General features: G+C 51.0%; 1 protein-coding gene across 5 annotated transcripts in view; it reads left to right on the top strand.

Moving 5' to 3' along the window:
* The window catches only part of SEPTIN9 (septin 9), a 260,392-nt gene extending 248,831 nt beyond the window's left edge, over positions 1–11,561 (top strand). For all 5 annotated transcript variants that reach the window (XM_073312122.2, XM_073312124.2, XM_073312123.2 and 2 more), the window contains 4 exons: positions 1,623–1,718; positions 3,296–3,392; positions 6,721–6,772; positions 8,800–11,561. In XM_073312122.2, the coding sequence (XP_073168223.1) occupies positions 1,623–1,718; positions 3,296–3,392; positions 6,721–6,772; positions 8,800–8,929 (375 nt within the window). In that variant the 3' untranslated portion in view covers positions 8,930–11,561. The remainder of the gene's footprint in view (positions 1–1,622; positions 1,719–3,295; positions 3,393–6,720; positions 6,773–8,799) is intronic.
* The last annotated feature ends 789 nt before the right edge of the window (positions 11,562–12,350 follow it).

Genomic DNA, 12,350 nt, shown 5'->3' with positions numbered 1-12,350 from the left:
GGTGTCAGGCTGGACAGAGGTGCACTGTTCTCATTCATGGCCAGCTGCAGCGCCTATCTGAAGGGGTAGAAAGAGCAAGTTCGTGCATCTACAGTTCACTGAGCTTGTTGGATCATATTAAAGAAGTTCTGTATTAAAATCACAAATGAGTTTGATTCCCCATAGTTTCAATTCCAGGGTATTACTAATTAAGAGGACTCTTGGTTTTTGGTACTGTTTCTCTCCCTCTATGTGAAACTTGCAAGCTGCTAACTGTGTTAGTACATTCTAAGACAGAGTCTGTTCTCAAAGCAATTCACACAGAGAGAGACTCAAAGCAATACTCTAACAACAGAAACAGCACCCAGAGACTCCCCGCCCTTTTGTTGTATTAACAATTGTGATTAAAATAGAGATAGAGGATGGATGTGGATGGATGCTTGGTGTGGATAATAACTGAATGATCAGGGAGGTGCCAGCCTAAAAATCCAGTGTCCCTCGGCTGAAGAAGGCGTCAAGTGGAAATAACCAGAGGACCGCTCCCCCCCAGGAGGGCAGACTGGAATCCACCCAACAGCCTCAAGAATGGGAGAACCAAAGAACAAGATAACATCTTGGAGCCGTCAGGAATGTGCTATCTGCTGATTGATTCAGCAACAGCATGATGAAGCAATTCCCATAGACAGGCATAGGAAGAAATGCCTATAAAAATAGACTCTAAAAAGTGAGAACTTTGGGGTCTGATTCTGCAAACCAACTTCCAGGAGCATCAGATGAGCATCTGACAAGGCCCTGCTCCCTCCTCATGTCCAGGCCACCTGGCCAGTGGCTTGGCATGAGCAACTCTAAGGCTGGTAACTATGATAACAACCTTGCAGAACCTGTGTGTGTGTGTGTGTGTATGAATGAATGTGTGAATAAATATGAGATTGAATGGAATGTTATAGCTATAACTAACTGCTTACTATGATTCTTTCTGTATTCACAATAAATGTGGTATTTTGCCTTTTTTCCCTTTAATAAGATCCTGCTGGTTTTTATTTTATTGGTATAACAAGCTGGGTGTTCCTGCCCCCACGTGACCCCTTTCAGGATATGCAGCACCAGATCTGGGGTTCCTCTTCCAGGGAATGTGAGCAAGACACAAATACCAGAAAGTGACTTGCTAGCTTACTCTGGAGCACCCAAACTTGCCCACCTCCAAGTCTCAGGAGCGTGTGCCTGGGAGGTGCACAGTCGCCCTGACTTGCTGCCCATGGTGCAGGCTGTCACTACCCTTTGTCTTTTTAATGTGAAGGCGGGGTCCAGCTTGCAATGCTTCATCTTGATCTGTGTGGCCTTCTGCTCCGCTCAGAGATGGACGCTGTCCTAGGGGCGTTGGGGTGATGGAGAGAGGATCTTCTAGGACTTCATGGGCTGCACTTCAGGCTGGGTGGATATTTAGCACTAAAACTCGCATCCTTCACTGAGCAGTAAGGGGGGGAGGGGACGCAAGATTACCTGGCTAGTTCCAAGCTGGAAAGGGCTTCGAGTTGTTCAGTATTGCGCAGGGTGCAGCCTTGCTATGCTGCCGGGAGGCTGAAAGGCAGCAGCTGTGGTCATGGAGTCTAACATGGTGTCCTTTCCATGTCCGTCTTCTTCAGATCACGGCTGACCTGCTCTCCAATGACATCGACGTGTATCCCCAGAAGGAGTTTGATGAAGACTCTGAGGACCGGCTTGTGAATGAGAAATTCAGAGTGAGTGGATGGTGCTTTTGTCCCGTAGCACTGTGGCCCAGAGCTCTTCGGGCTGGGCCTTACGGCTCCAAAGGCTTGTGAAGATTTTGGGAGGTTCAGCAAAGTGCCTGTATTTCCTTTCCAAGGCTGGGGCACTATACCCCTGTTTGTGCACAGAGACTGGAGACAATACAGAAAGAGTGGGTGGGAGATTTGCTCCCCAGGTCATGAGAATTACCTGATTTCAGCCATAGCCTGGGATGCTGAGCCCCATCCTCCTGGCAGCAGGCTGGCTGGGTGTTTGTTGCACTTCCTTCCCACAGGGATAGGAAAGTAGGTAGAGTGGCCTTCCTTCCTGTGTTGTGTCCCTGACGCCGTTCGTCTGGGCCTTGGGGAATGTTGGCTGTTGCTGCACTCAGAGGAGCAAGCGAAGGCTTCCTGTGGCTGGGGCTGTGACTTGTTTCCAGACGGCTCATTGAGAACTGGCCTGGCTGTTAGAGTCTGGCTCCCTAAATGTGACATGCTGGACCACAGTATTTGCCCAACAAGGGCCCTGGGGGCAAAGCCAGGCTGGGGAGCTAGGCTAGGAAGAGGAGGGCTCTGAATGAGAACGTTTCCCAGCCGTTTGCCACCCACTGGTATTTTCTGACTCCGAGGTGTGACGGCTGGCAGTGGGGCAGCCAATCAGCCATTAGTGATGGGCTAGTGTCATCTTTCTGCCACTCTTTCAAGCCCTCCTGCCCTTTGAGGTGTCTCTGCAGCTTCCTCCCTCAGCAGATTCTCCCTCAGCAGCCCTTAACAAGTGGGCAGGGGAGCCCCTCCGCACTGTTGCACTGCACTGTTGCCAAGCCATGTGCAGGTGATGCCCTTTTCCTGCTGCGCTCTGGGTGGAGGCGTCCTGTTCTCTGAAGAGCATTTCCCTCTGGCAGCACTACTGATGGGAGGTTTTAAATAGGAAGAGATAGCAGAGAGGGGCACGATTGGAAGGGAGTGGCCAGGATAGAGGCGCATCCGCAGATTTTTATTGGTGTCTGCGATTGGAGCAGCAAGTGGGTGCTGCAAGAAATGGTGCTCACAGCATTCACAGAGCTGTGTGTGAGGCCCTTCCCAGCACTTGCTGAGGCGATGCGTCCCCTCGCTTTGGGTTTTGAAAGCCCCCAATCCCCTATTTTTAGTCCTGTCTGCCTGCCGTGTTTCAGGGAGCTACCACCAGTCTCCCAAAGGGAAGCCGGGGAAGCCTGTCCCTTCTTGGGAGAGCAGCTGTGGTCAGGTTGGCCCCACCCACGGCAGCGGTGATGTATCTAGCCTCCGTTGCTGGGCTGAAGATGCATCGCCCCCATTAACGTGCAGTGGAAACAGACAAGTCGAGCCTATGGAGATGTTCCTGTGAAACTCTTCAGTAAAAAATCTCCTCTGCAGATTTCTCCGGAGGCTAGATCCACAGCCCAGAGACCAGAGCTCTTAGACATGTACCATAACTGCTTTGCCTGCTGAGCTGGCTGTGGATTATCCTACCCAAGGCAACTCCGCCCAGTTGGTTTACCTGCTGGCTTCCAGGATGAAGCCATTCACCTGTGCGCTATGCTCTGTCCCTCCAGGAAATGATTCCGTTTGCAGTGGTGGGCAGTGACCAGGAATACCAGGTTAACGGGAGAAGAATTCTTGGAAGGAAAACAAAGTGGGGCACCATTGAAGGTAGGGGCTGTCATTGTTTGCCACCCCCCCGCCCCCCTTGTCTGTTTTCTGCAGTGTTTGAACGGGAAGTCAAAAGGCGGTAATTGGAAGCATGTGCAATATGTGGATAGAGCACCCACCACTGCCCTTTACAGAACAGAACTGGACCCTGCTCTCGTGTTTGCGATGGGAGTGGCTCTTGAAAGCCTCATGGCACGGCAGAGCCCAGGCCAAGCATCCCGGAGCTGGGGGTCTCATCCCAGAGCAGCCTGTGTGAAATTGCTCCGGCAGCTCTCCATCTGCAGAGAAGCAGACACGTGTGAGGTTCCCTCCAATACGGTGTTGGGGCCCTACAGAGGAGATCACACGACTGCTGTTGATGGGGAAGCACTGGTGTTTGATAAGTGGTCATAAGGAAGGCAGTATGGTCCAGTGGTTAGGGCACCAGGCTTGAGTCCAGGAGACCTGGGTTCTGTTTCTCGCTCTGCCACTGAGCTGCTGTGACCTTGAGCAAGCCACTGCCACTTGCGGAACCTGTCTCCCCTCTTCCCGCTTTCTCTGTCTTGTCTGTTTAGACTGTAAGCTCGTTGGAGCAGGCAGTGTCTTAGTGTGTACATGCCTAGCACAATGGAGCCTGATCTCAGCAGAGGCCAGTGAAGGTGCTACTGTAATACAGATCAAGAGCTCCCCTTCCTACGCATCCCACTCTGGGAATGAGGGTGAGAGCAGGGTCATTTCTGAGCCCTTTCATTGTTCTCCTGACCGCTGGCTAGGAGGGGAGGATCCTCCACTGCTCCCGTTTTCCTTTCTGTTGTCTCCCTTCTCACCTGTCTTCTGCCCCGATGCCAGCATCTTTCTCTTGTTCAACAACTGCCCCAAAGGAGGGGCCTGGCTGTGGGAGTGCCATGTAAGTGTGGAGATTCTCTTAACAGGCTCTAGAAATCTCCATTTCCCTAGCCTGCAGTCATTGATGGTGCAGTTGAGCCTGGAAATCTGGAGTCCAAGGTGACCTGAAACTTCCGCTTTCTGATGGAGAAAGACGGGAAGGGAGCGCGTGAGGGGATGGGGATTCTGTGTGCATTTTCCATCAGAATCATCTGGTCTGCCCTGAAGACTAGAGAACAGGGAGGAGAGGATGATATTCTAAGAGAGCTATTGTGGGGGTTGGGCTGTCCCTTGTTTAACTACAAGGGCCAACATACACTGGAGAGAGCAGGCCTTTGTTACATATTCACCCCCTCTATCTCTGCAACGTCCTAGAGCTCCCCACACCCATCTCTGCTGCCTCCCAATGATTCTCCAGGAAAGACTGGACATGTCTGCTATCGCTGAGGAGAGTGTGCCTGTTAGGAGGTGGCATTCCCATTTGGCAGCTTTTATCTGTCCAAAGGAGCAAAAATGGGCACAGCCCCAATTTAGGACTTTTTTTTTTTTTTTTTTTTGCAAGTCACCTTCAGTGGATTCAACTGCACTCGCAGTAGCCACTGTGCTCAGTTGGGACTAGTGTACGACTTTCTCTGCCCCACGGAATAGTCTCCACCCACCTATCCCCATCCCCTAATCCGCAGAGGCTGGGAGTGACGGATACTGAGTGGTGACATCTTTTGCCTCTCTGAAAATGCTGGGATCAAGTTGAGTGGGGGCAGGGCCCTTCTTCCCGGGCCCTTCTCTCCTGCCCATCCCACCAGTGCCTGCAGGGGGTGCACAGCCCTTTTTGAGTCTTGCTGCTTCATGAAAGGGCCCACAAATGGCCATGTCCAGCTCCTCAGGCCCTCCCTGCCTTACATCTGGAAGGAACCCTCCATGCACCAAGCCGGTCTCCTCAATTGCTGCAGGAGCCTGAAACCGAATGCTTGGCTGCTTGTGGGGGAGGGCATCTGTGCAGACAGGCCGCCTCTCAGCACCCGCTGGGACGTTTGAATCGTCCTTCTGTCCAGGACTCTCACAGGATTTGTTCTTCTCTCTTCCCCACCATGTGCTGCACCTTCCTTTCTTCCTCCTCTTCCCCTCTGCTTTCCTCTTCTTTTTCCCCTCCCTTCTTTCCTTCCACAGTCAGTCTCCCGCCAGCATTTCATTGGGGAAGCCTATCTCTATCAGTGCGACACATGCTCTGCTCTCAGTAGCTAGGATCCCAGAGGCACAGTCCATGTGATTTCACTGCTCCCTCCCTCTCTTCTCCCCCCACCTTCCATTTCAGAGCTTTTTCTGATTTTACGATTCTTTTTATAGAAATCCTATTTCGAGTAAGCACTTAACAAAGATGCCAAAGGAACCCATTTTATTTTAAACCCTCGGATGCCCTCTTGTGGCTAGTTCTTGGTAACTCTCGGGGCTTGGCAGTGATGGTCCTGGCTGGGTTTGTGAGAAATGCTGGTCATCCTTCAGGTGTGAGGTATCTGCCTTCAGCATAGGGAGACTCAAGGACCCAGTGTTTGCCATTGGTTATGTGGCAGAAATAGTGTTGTTAATCTGCTTGCTATTTGAGCATTGTGTTCAGCCATGTAGAAAACAAAGGGGAAGACGCTTTCCTTGGCCCAGGGATCTGTCCCTCTGAATTAGATCAACAGCACCGTTCAAACACACTGTGTGCTGAGAGCAGGACACAGGATGATCAGACAGCACAGTGATCTTTTTTCAAGGCTTTTCGCTCCACGCCACTTTTAATCCGAACAGTCCCAATAGTAAATCATGTCACTCCACAGCATGAATCAAGATTGGGGGGAGGGGCTGACTAAGGCACAGCGATCTGCTCCAGGTCCCACAGGAAGTCGGGGGTAAAGCCAGGAATTGAATCCAGGGCTACTGAGTCACAGTCCAGGGCCTTAACCACAAAACCATACTTCCCTTCGCCTTTCCGGTTACCCCCGGCCATCTCGGGAGACACTTACGTTGAAACAGGCTCGTTGTTTACGAGGAGTCAGTTGGTGCCCCTTGCCTGGGTGAGGCAGTGACGTAGTTGTGGACTTACACCGGAGGGTGTTCGCTCCAGCAGCAAGTGAGCGTGAGCAGACGAAACAGACACGAAAGCTCTTCCTGTCTCTTGCCAGCTGCTCTTTAGGCAGGTAACAGGTAATGAGCCTCTGTGTAAATATCCTGGCTTATGATGGCGAAGAGGCTTTTCCTCATGACAGGCAAACATCGATTTTTAAGCCCCTGGAATCCCTCAACTGAGTGATCCTTCTGCTGGGCTGAAGCCCCTGCTCCAGGCTGTTTGTGCCCACCGTGCACTGGTGTTAATTCTGAAACAAAAGGCAGAGTCCCGCTTGTCCTGAAATTGCTGGCTTGCTCAGGAAATGTGGCTGTGTTCTGGGCTGTGGCCTAACGGTTTGCCTCCTCTTCTCCTTTCCAGTTGAGAACACGACACACTGTGAGTTTGCTTATCTGCGGGATCTCCTGATCAGGTCGGTATAACTGCTCTTGGGTGAGAAAGAGACGCCATTGTTGTATTCGTGTCACTTCTGCCAGCAGGTGGCATCAAAGGGAAGGGCAGAGCTCAGCAGTTGCTTGGTGCATGGGCTGCTTTATCCTCTCTGCCGTTGCTTCTTGCAGACCACAGTAGCAACAGCTGCTGTGTAACCCGTAGCCTCTTGAATGAGGACGTGAACTAGGGGGCTTCCTGGGTGCACTGGCCAGCAGAAGTTAGGGAGTAGGGAATGGGAAGGGAGTCCTGCTGTCAGACTAGCAATGCCCACCATAGAGGCATCCCAAAGATTGCTTCAGGCCCAGTGTCTCCTGCATCACCGTGCCAGCTGCCTATTGCCACCATACACCTCCGTGCCCTCCAGTTGGCTGCTGTAGCACTGGGCTCATACTAGTGAGTGGAATCCCAGGTGTGGTTCCCTACAGTGGCAAAGGTGATGCTCTAAACCCCATTTAAACCCTTCTGAAGAGTAACCACCTCCAGGCCTAAAACTTCCTGCACAAATAAGACTAGTCCCTGCAGTCACGCCAGCTAGGGTAAAGAGATAAGGGGCGTTGGACCTTGTGTATCGTGGCTTCAGTTGATTGCCAGCTTGGATTGGGGGAAAACTTCCCCTCATGATATATGGATTCTAGGAATTCCAGGCTTCTCCCTGAAGCCCCTAGCACTGATCACTGTTGGAGATATTACACGGGAGTCCAGGGGCCATTTGGTCAGCTCCTGTGTGAAAGACATGACTGACACGCTGCCTGACTTTGAGACGGGCCAACCTGCTGTTTGGGTGTGAGTCACGCTGCTCTCAGAAGTGCTTTTCAGACTAAAGGGCGGGCAGCAAGCTGAGAGAGGGTGTGCTGGTTGCAGAGCTGTGCGTAAGGGCTCCTGTGAGAAGAAAAGCCTCCTTCACTGGTAGCAAAGCTGCAGAAAGCTCTGAACTGGGGAAACCTGTGGCAGCCGTTCCCTGCCAATGTAGGCTGTTTAGCTGAGCGTATTCCACCAGTCCCCATAACCCCCTCTAGGCAGTCAGCCCTGAGGTATGGACTTCCCCCCACCCTGCAAATAGTGTGTAAGGTGCAATACCTCCCCTATGAGCCAGGCTAGATCTGCCTGGAGCCTTTCCTCCAACACTAATCCCACGGCCAAGCCCTTCCTTCCTGGATCACCTGTCAATGCCCTCCTCAGAACAACAGGGAATCGAGAGAAACTGAGAGTTGTGGAGAGGGGGCTGATCAAACCTCTGTGCTACCACCTCTTCTCCCATATGAGTGATTCCTCCCACAGGGGAATGGGAAGCCAAGCTGCTCTTGTCCGTCCCCCCCGGTTATCAAAGTTTCCCTGAGTCAATAGCTCATCAGGCCAAAGTGGTTAAGGCACATCTGTTTCCTACCCCACGGCACCCAGGGGCGATCTGGCCAGCATCGCCTCCTACTGCCTTTAGCAGATGAGGGCCCATTTGGGGGCCTGGTGCACTGAAAGTGGTCTTTGCATGAGATTGAGCAAGACTTGAACCCATGCCTTTCAGAATTGTACTTGAGTGTCTTAACCACTCAGCTACTGCACTTCATGGGGGGAGGGGTAGATGCAGAGGTTAGGGGAGTGAGAAAGGCAGTACTCTTCCAAGACTTGCCTACACTGTAAGCTGTGCCCGCTGGAGATGCTCCGCCCACTCGCAGTCTGCAGAGCGTCAAAATATGAGCCTGTAGGCTCTTTGGGCTGGGCTCCCTGTAGAGGGGACCACACACGTCCATAGGCCCCCACCTTGGGGCACTTTGAATGAACAGAGGCAGTTGGTATCTCTCAGAGCTGTTGTTCCATCTACATCAGCTACACTGGGGTCACGTTCTCGAGGTTCCAGGAGTAACCAGAAGGGCGAGAGACCTTGAAATTGCGGGGCCTGAGGTGGCAGCATGGAGGAGGTGGTGGCAGACTCTGCTGCCGTGAAAGCCCCATTGTGGGGCTACGCATCTGCGCACAGAGATCTCCTTTAACCGTCTTCTCTGCTTCCCTTAGGACACACATGCAGAACATCAAGGACATTACCAGCGGCTTCCACTTTGAAGCCTACAGAGTGAAGCGGCTGAATGAGGGCCGGAGCGCACTCTCCAACGGCGTGGCCGACCAGGAGGCCAATGAAATGTAACCGTCTCTCTCCGTCGCCAGGACCCAACGCGCTCGCGCTCTCAGTTCTTCCCCTCCCCCCTTTATTTTTATATAATTCTTCTGCCACCGTCCCCCTCCCCCGCGCTGCCCATGTTAACTGACCAAGTAACCTGATGCCATATCTATCATCAAGAGCGTGGTGACTGCCAGTCCCCTGGCACGGCCTGCCCCGTAGCGCAGGGGTTCCGTTCTCAGCTCCCGTTGGGCTTAGTGAGGGGCGGCTGGGTGGTTGGACAGGATGGCTGGGGAGGGGAGGAGAGGAGATGACTGTCCCAAGTCAGAAGTCAGTCTCTATTTATTCTCTAACACTAGCCCAAAGCATAATCCCTGGGTAGGTGGAAGATCCCCCTCCTCGCAAAGGCCTGCTCTAACTCACTCCACCTGGCTTCACCAGGAGCTGGAGCGGGCCCCGAGGGTTGCTTTATAATGAAATCCAAGCCATGAGATAGGGGAGAGTCTCTCTCTCTCCTTGCTCACAGAAGCCAATCATGAAATGAATCTGATTTCTCTCTCCTCCATGTCTTGAAACGGCGCCATGGAGTGGGGAGCAGGGACTGCCCTCCTTAGTGCCACGCATCATGTCTGTATAGATAGTTGGAACCAGATGGCTTTACCCTGCGTCATGTGGCTCTTTTATTTTCTTCTCCGTCCATTGAAGGCAAGGCTTTCTCTAAGTAAACATGGCCTTCGTAAACGAGGTGCGGGCATGTGGATGGAAAGGGAAAGTGATCACAAGCTTACCTCTGCCGCCTCTCTTCTGCCCCCAGCCCTGTGCCTAGCCAACCCACTCACCCCACTCCCTGTCACCTGCAATAAGCCAGGAATGCCATGGGGTGACTCACGGATCTCTAAATCTCGGCCCGCTCTGAGAGAAGTGCCTTTGAATTCAGCTCCCATGTAATAGCTAGTTTCTCTGTGCAGCCTGCCAAATGCCTATTGAGATTGACTCTTCAGAGATTCTTCTTCCCAGCTTTTCCCTCTCACTCAGTGCTTGGACCATACCTATGGCTGGTTTCCTGGGAACACTTGGTGTATTTATTTTTAATTCAGTGTCTTTGTTGAAGGCTCAGAGTACGTTTGTGTGTGTGAAGGGGGCTGAGAACAGAACCATCTCTGCAAAGCACGGGCAGGGGGCCGGAATTCTTTGTATTGTGTGACTTGTGTGTTTTGTTAGGTTTTAAATAAGCCAGAGGAGGCTGTTGAATCAATTTGTTTTATTCCTTTACCTGGGCAACTTATATGTACATAGCCAGTTCCTTAATCTGGCTAATGCTTTCTCTTGAGAACCATGTGCACGCACACAGATCGAGCCCCGCATGCCACACGCTTGTTAGAAGCCTTCAGCTGTAAGAAAGGCTAAACTGGTATCTCACGCAAGCTTTGTAGTATAGGGTCACTGATCCCCAACATGGTCTGTTGACTTCGATCAGCTACCGTAAACGCCAAGTGTGCTTAAATGAAACTCCATGCTTGGGGCCAATCCAGCAGGGACAGAACCACCCATGTGCAAGTCGATCTTGGAGCAGAGATCCAACTGCCCAACTTCGACTTCTGTCTAAAAACCCAGCCCCAAGACAGATTCTGGTGTCTGCCCAACATTACTTTTCTGACCCCCCCCCATGGAGGTGTAAGACTGTGCCCAGATTGTCTCCTCTTGGTGCTCCCACAAAATGGCAAAGGTGTCCCAACTTCCAGCCTCACAGAGACACCTGCAGAGCCCCCCGACCCCCCTGAGGGTTGAGACCAGTTACATGTTTACAGGCAGTAAGAAGGTTTTGAAGAGGGATGCTGCTCTCTTCTTGATTCAGAGGCCCGCATGCTCTTCTGCATCAGTGGAGTATCTGCAGACTGCTGCTCCCCACACATCACTCTTCAGAGACCCAGCCATAGAGTCTGCTCAGGGCTGCATCCCTCCACACCATTTCCAGCTGTCTTACTGTCCATGCCAGGCCAGTAACAGGAACCAATTACAGGCTAGCAGGGCCCAATTCTGCATGATAGCAGAGGGAAGTAGCATCTTGCAAGATCGCCCCCCTTCATGCCTGCATGGGCAGATGTTCTATATGGTGGGTGTGGTTATGGGACACATGAATGTGTCTGTGCAGGTGTGTTTGCCTTGCAGGTAAAATCTGTACTCCCCTTTAACTCTGTTTCACCCCCCTCGTGGAAAAAATGTAGGAATTTTTACAGAGCTGTGTTAAGTTGAGGAAAATGAATTATTTACTTGCTGACTTGCTATATTTTAGCAAAAACAAAATATTGTGTATTAACTGAAAAGTGTATGTATTTCAAGTGTTAAAAAGACTATTCAAGGGGAGGGTAGAAAGTCTTTTCTGCGTGATGCACTTCTGCAAATATCACCATCTTAAACTCCTTTCCTAGACAGTATCTCAAGCTGGGCCAAGCAAGACATGCCGCTTTCTCCTTTGTAATCTAATTTTTGAAAAAAAAAATGTTTAAAAAAATTAATCCAGATCTATTAAATATGGCCTTTTGGGTGTTATATGCATTATGACAAATTTAGTCCTTTTTTGTATAAATAATAGTGTTTAATATGTATTTCCCAAAATAAATGTTTCAAATGCAGATGGAAAGAGGCTTACTTAGAAATGTTCGGTTGGTTTGTTTGTTTGTTTTTCAGAGCCACACAACCTCAGGAAGTTTGATCTTGTGTCGGATCTTTTACTATGCAAGGATATTTCTTCCTGAAGGCAAACTCAGGAGCTGCAGGGATTGTGTTAGGGTCTCTGTAGGAAGTGCTCTTCTTTGAATTGCTAAGGTTCCAGTGCCACCATGCTGGGGTATTTGGGGTGCCACTTTTGAATATGATAAAAGAGGTCCTGTGGCTAATAAAGATCCCTCTGGTTCTTTCAACAATAATGATACTGGGCCAGATCTGGGATATAAGTGGAGATGTTGGATGCTAAGCAGGCTTAAAAATCGGGACAGGGAGCCACAGCATCCTAGCCAAATTCTATTATGGGTGACCGACCTACCTCAGTTCCTGTATTGTTCATTCCGCTAATATATTCCCATTCCTGTTGCTGGTACTGCTCTAACAGAGGCTGCATTTCACTTGAGGCAATACCAGGAGCCTTTACTGGACCAACACTCATTAGAAAGACCAAGAAGCTTCATGAACATATTCAGCATCACCAGTGGCCCATCAGTCCTGTCCCAGTTCAGGTCTTGCTGGGACTGAGCAGAAAAGGGTTAATAGGCTAAGGGGTCCAAAGAATTGGAACCCATCAGCTGCACTGTAAACCAGACAGGAAGTGGAAGGTGAGGGGAGCAGTAGTTCAGAGCCCAGGGTACAATAACCGCTGTTGAGGTGAAGGACTCCTACATTTTCACTGGGTTTGTAAATGGGAAGGGGAGAGTCCGGCTGGAGCTGGCTGAGA

The sequence above is a fragment of the Lepidochelys kempii genome, chromosome 14, assembly GCF_965140285.1.
Source record: "Lepidochelys kempii isolate rLepKem1 chromosome 14, rLepKem1.hap1, whole genome shotgun sequence".
Classification (NCBI taxonomy): domain Eukaryota; kingdom Metazoa; phylum Chordata; order Testudines; family Cheloniidae; genus Lepidochelys; species Lepidochelys kempii.
Note: the sequence above shows the minus strand (reverse complement) of the source record. Positions and strands in the feature narration are given on the sequence as shown.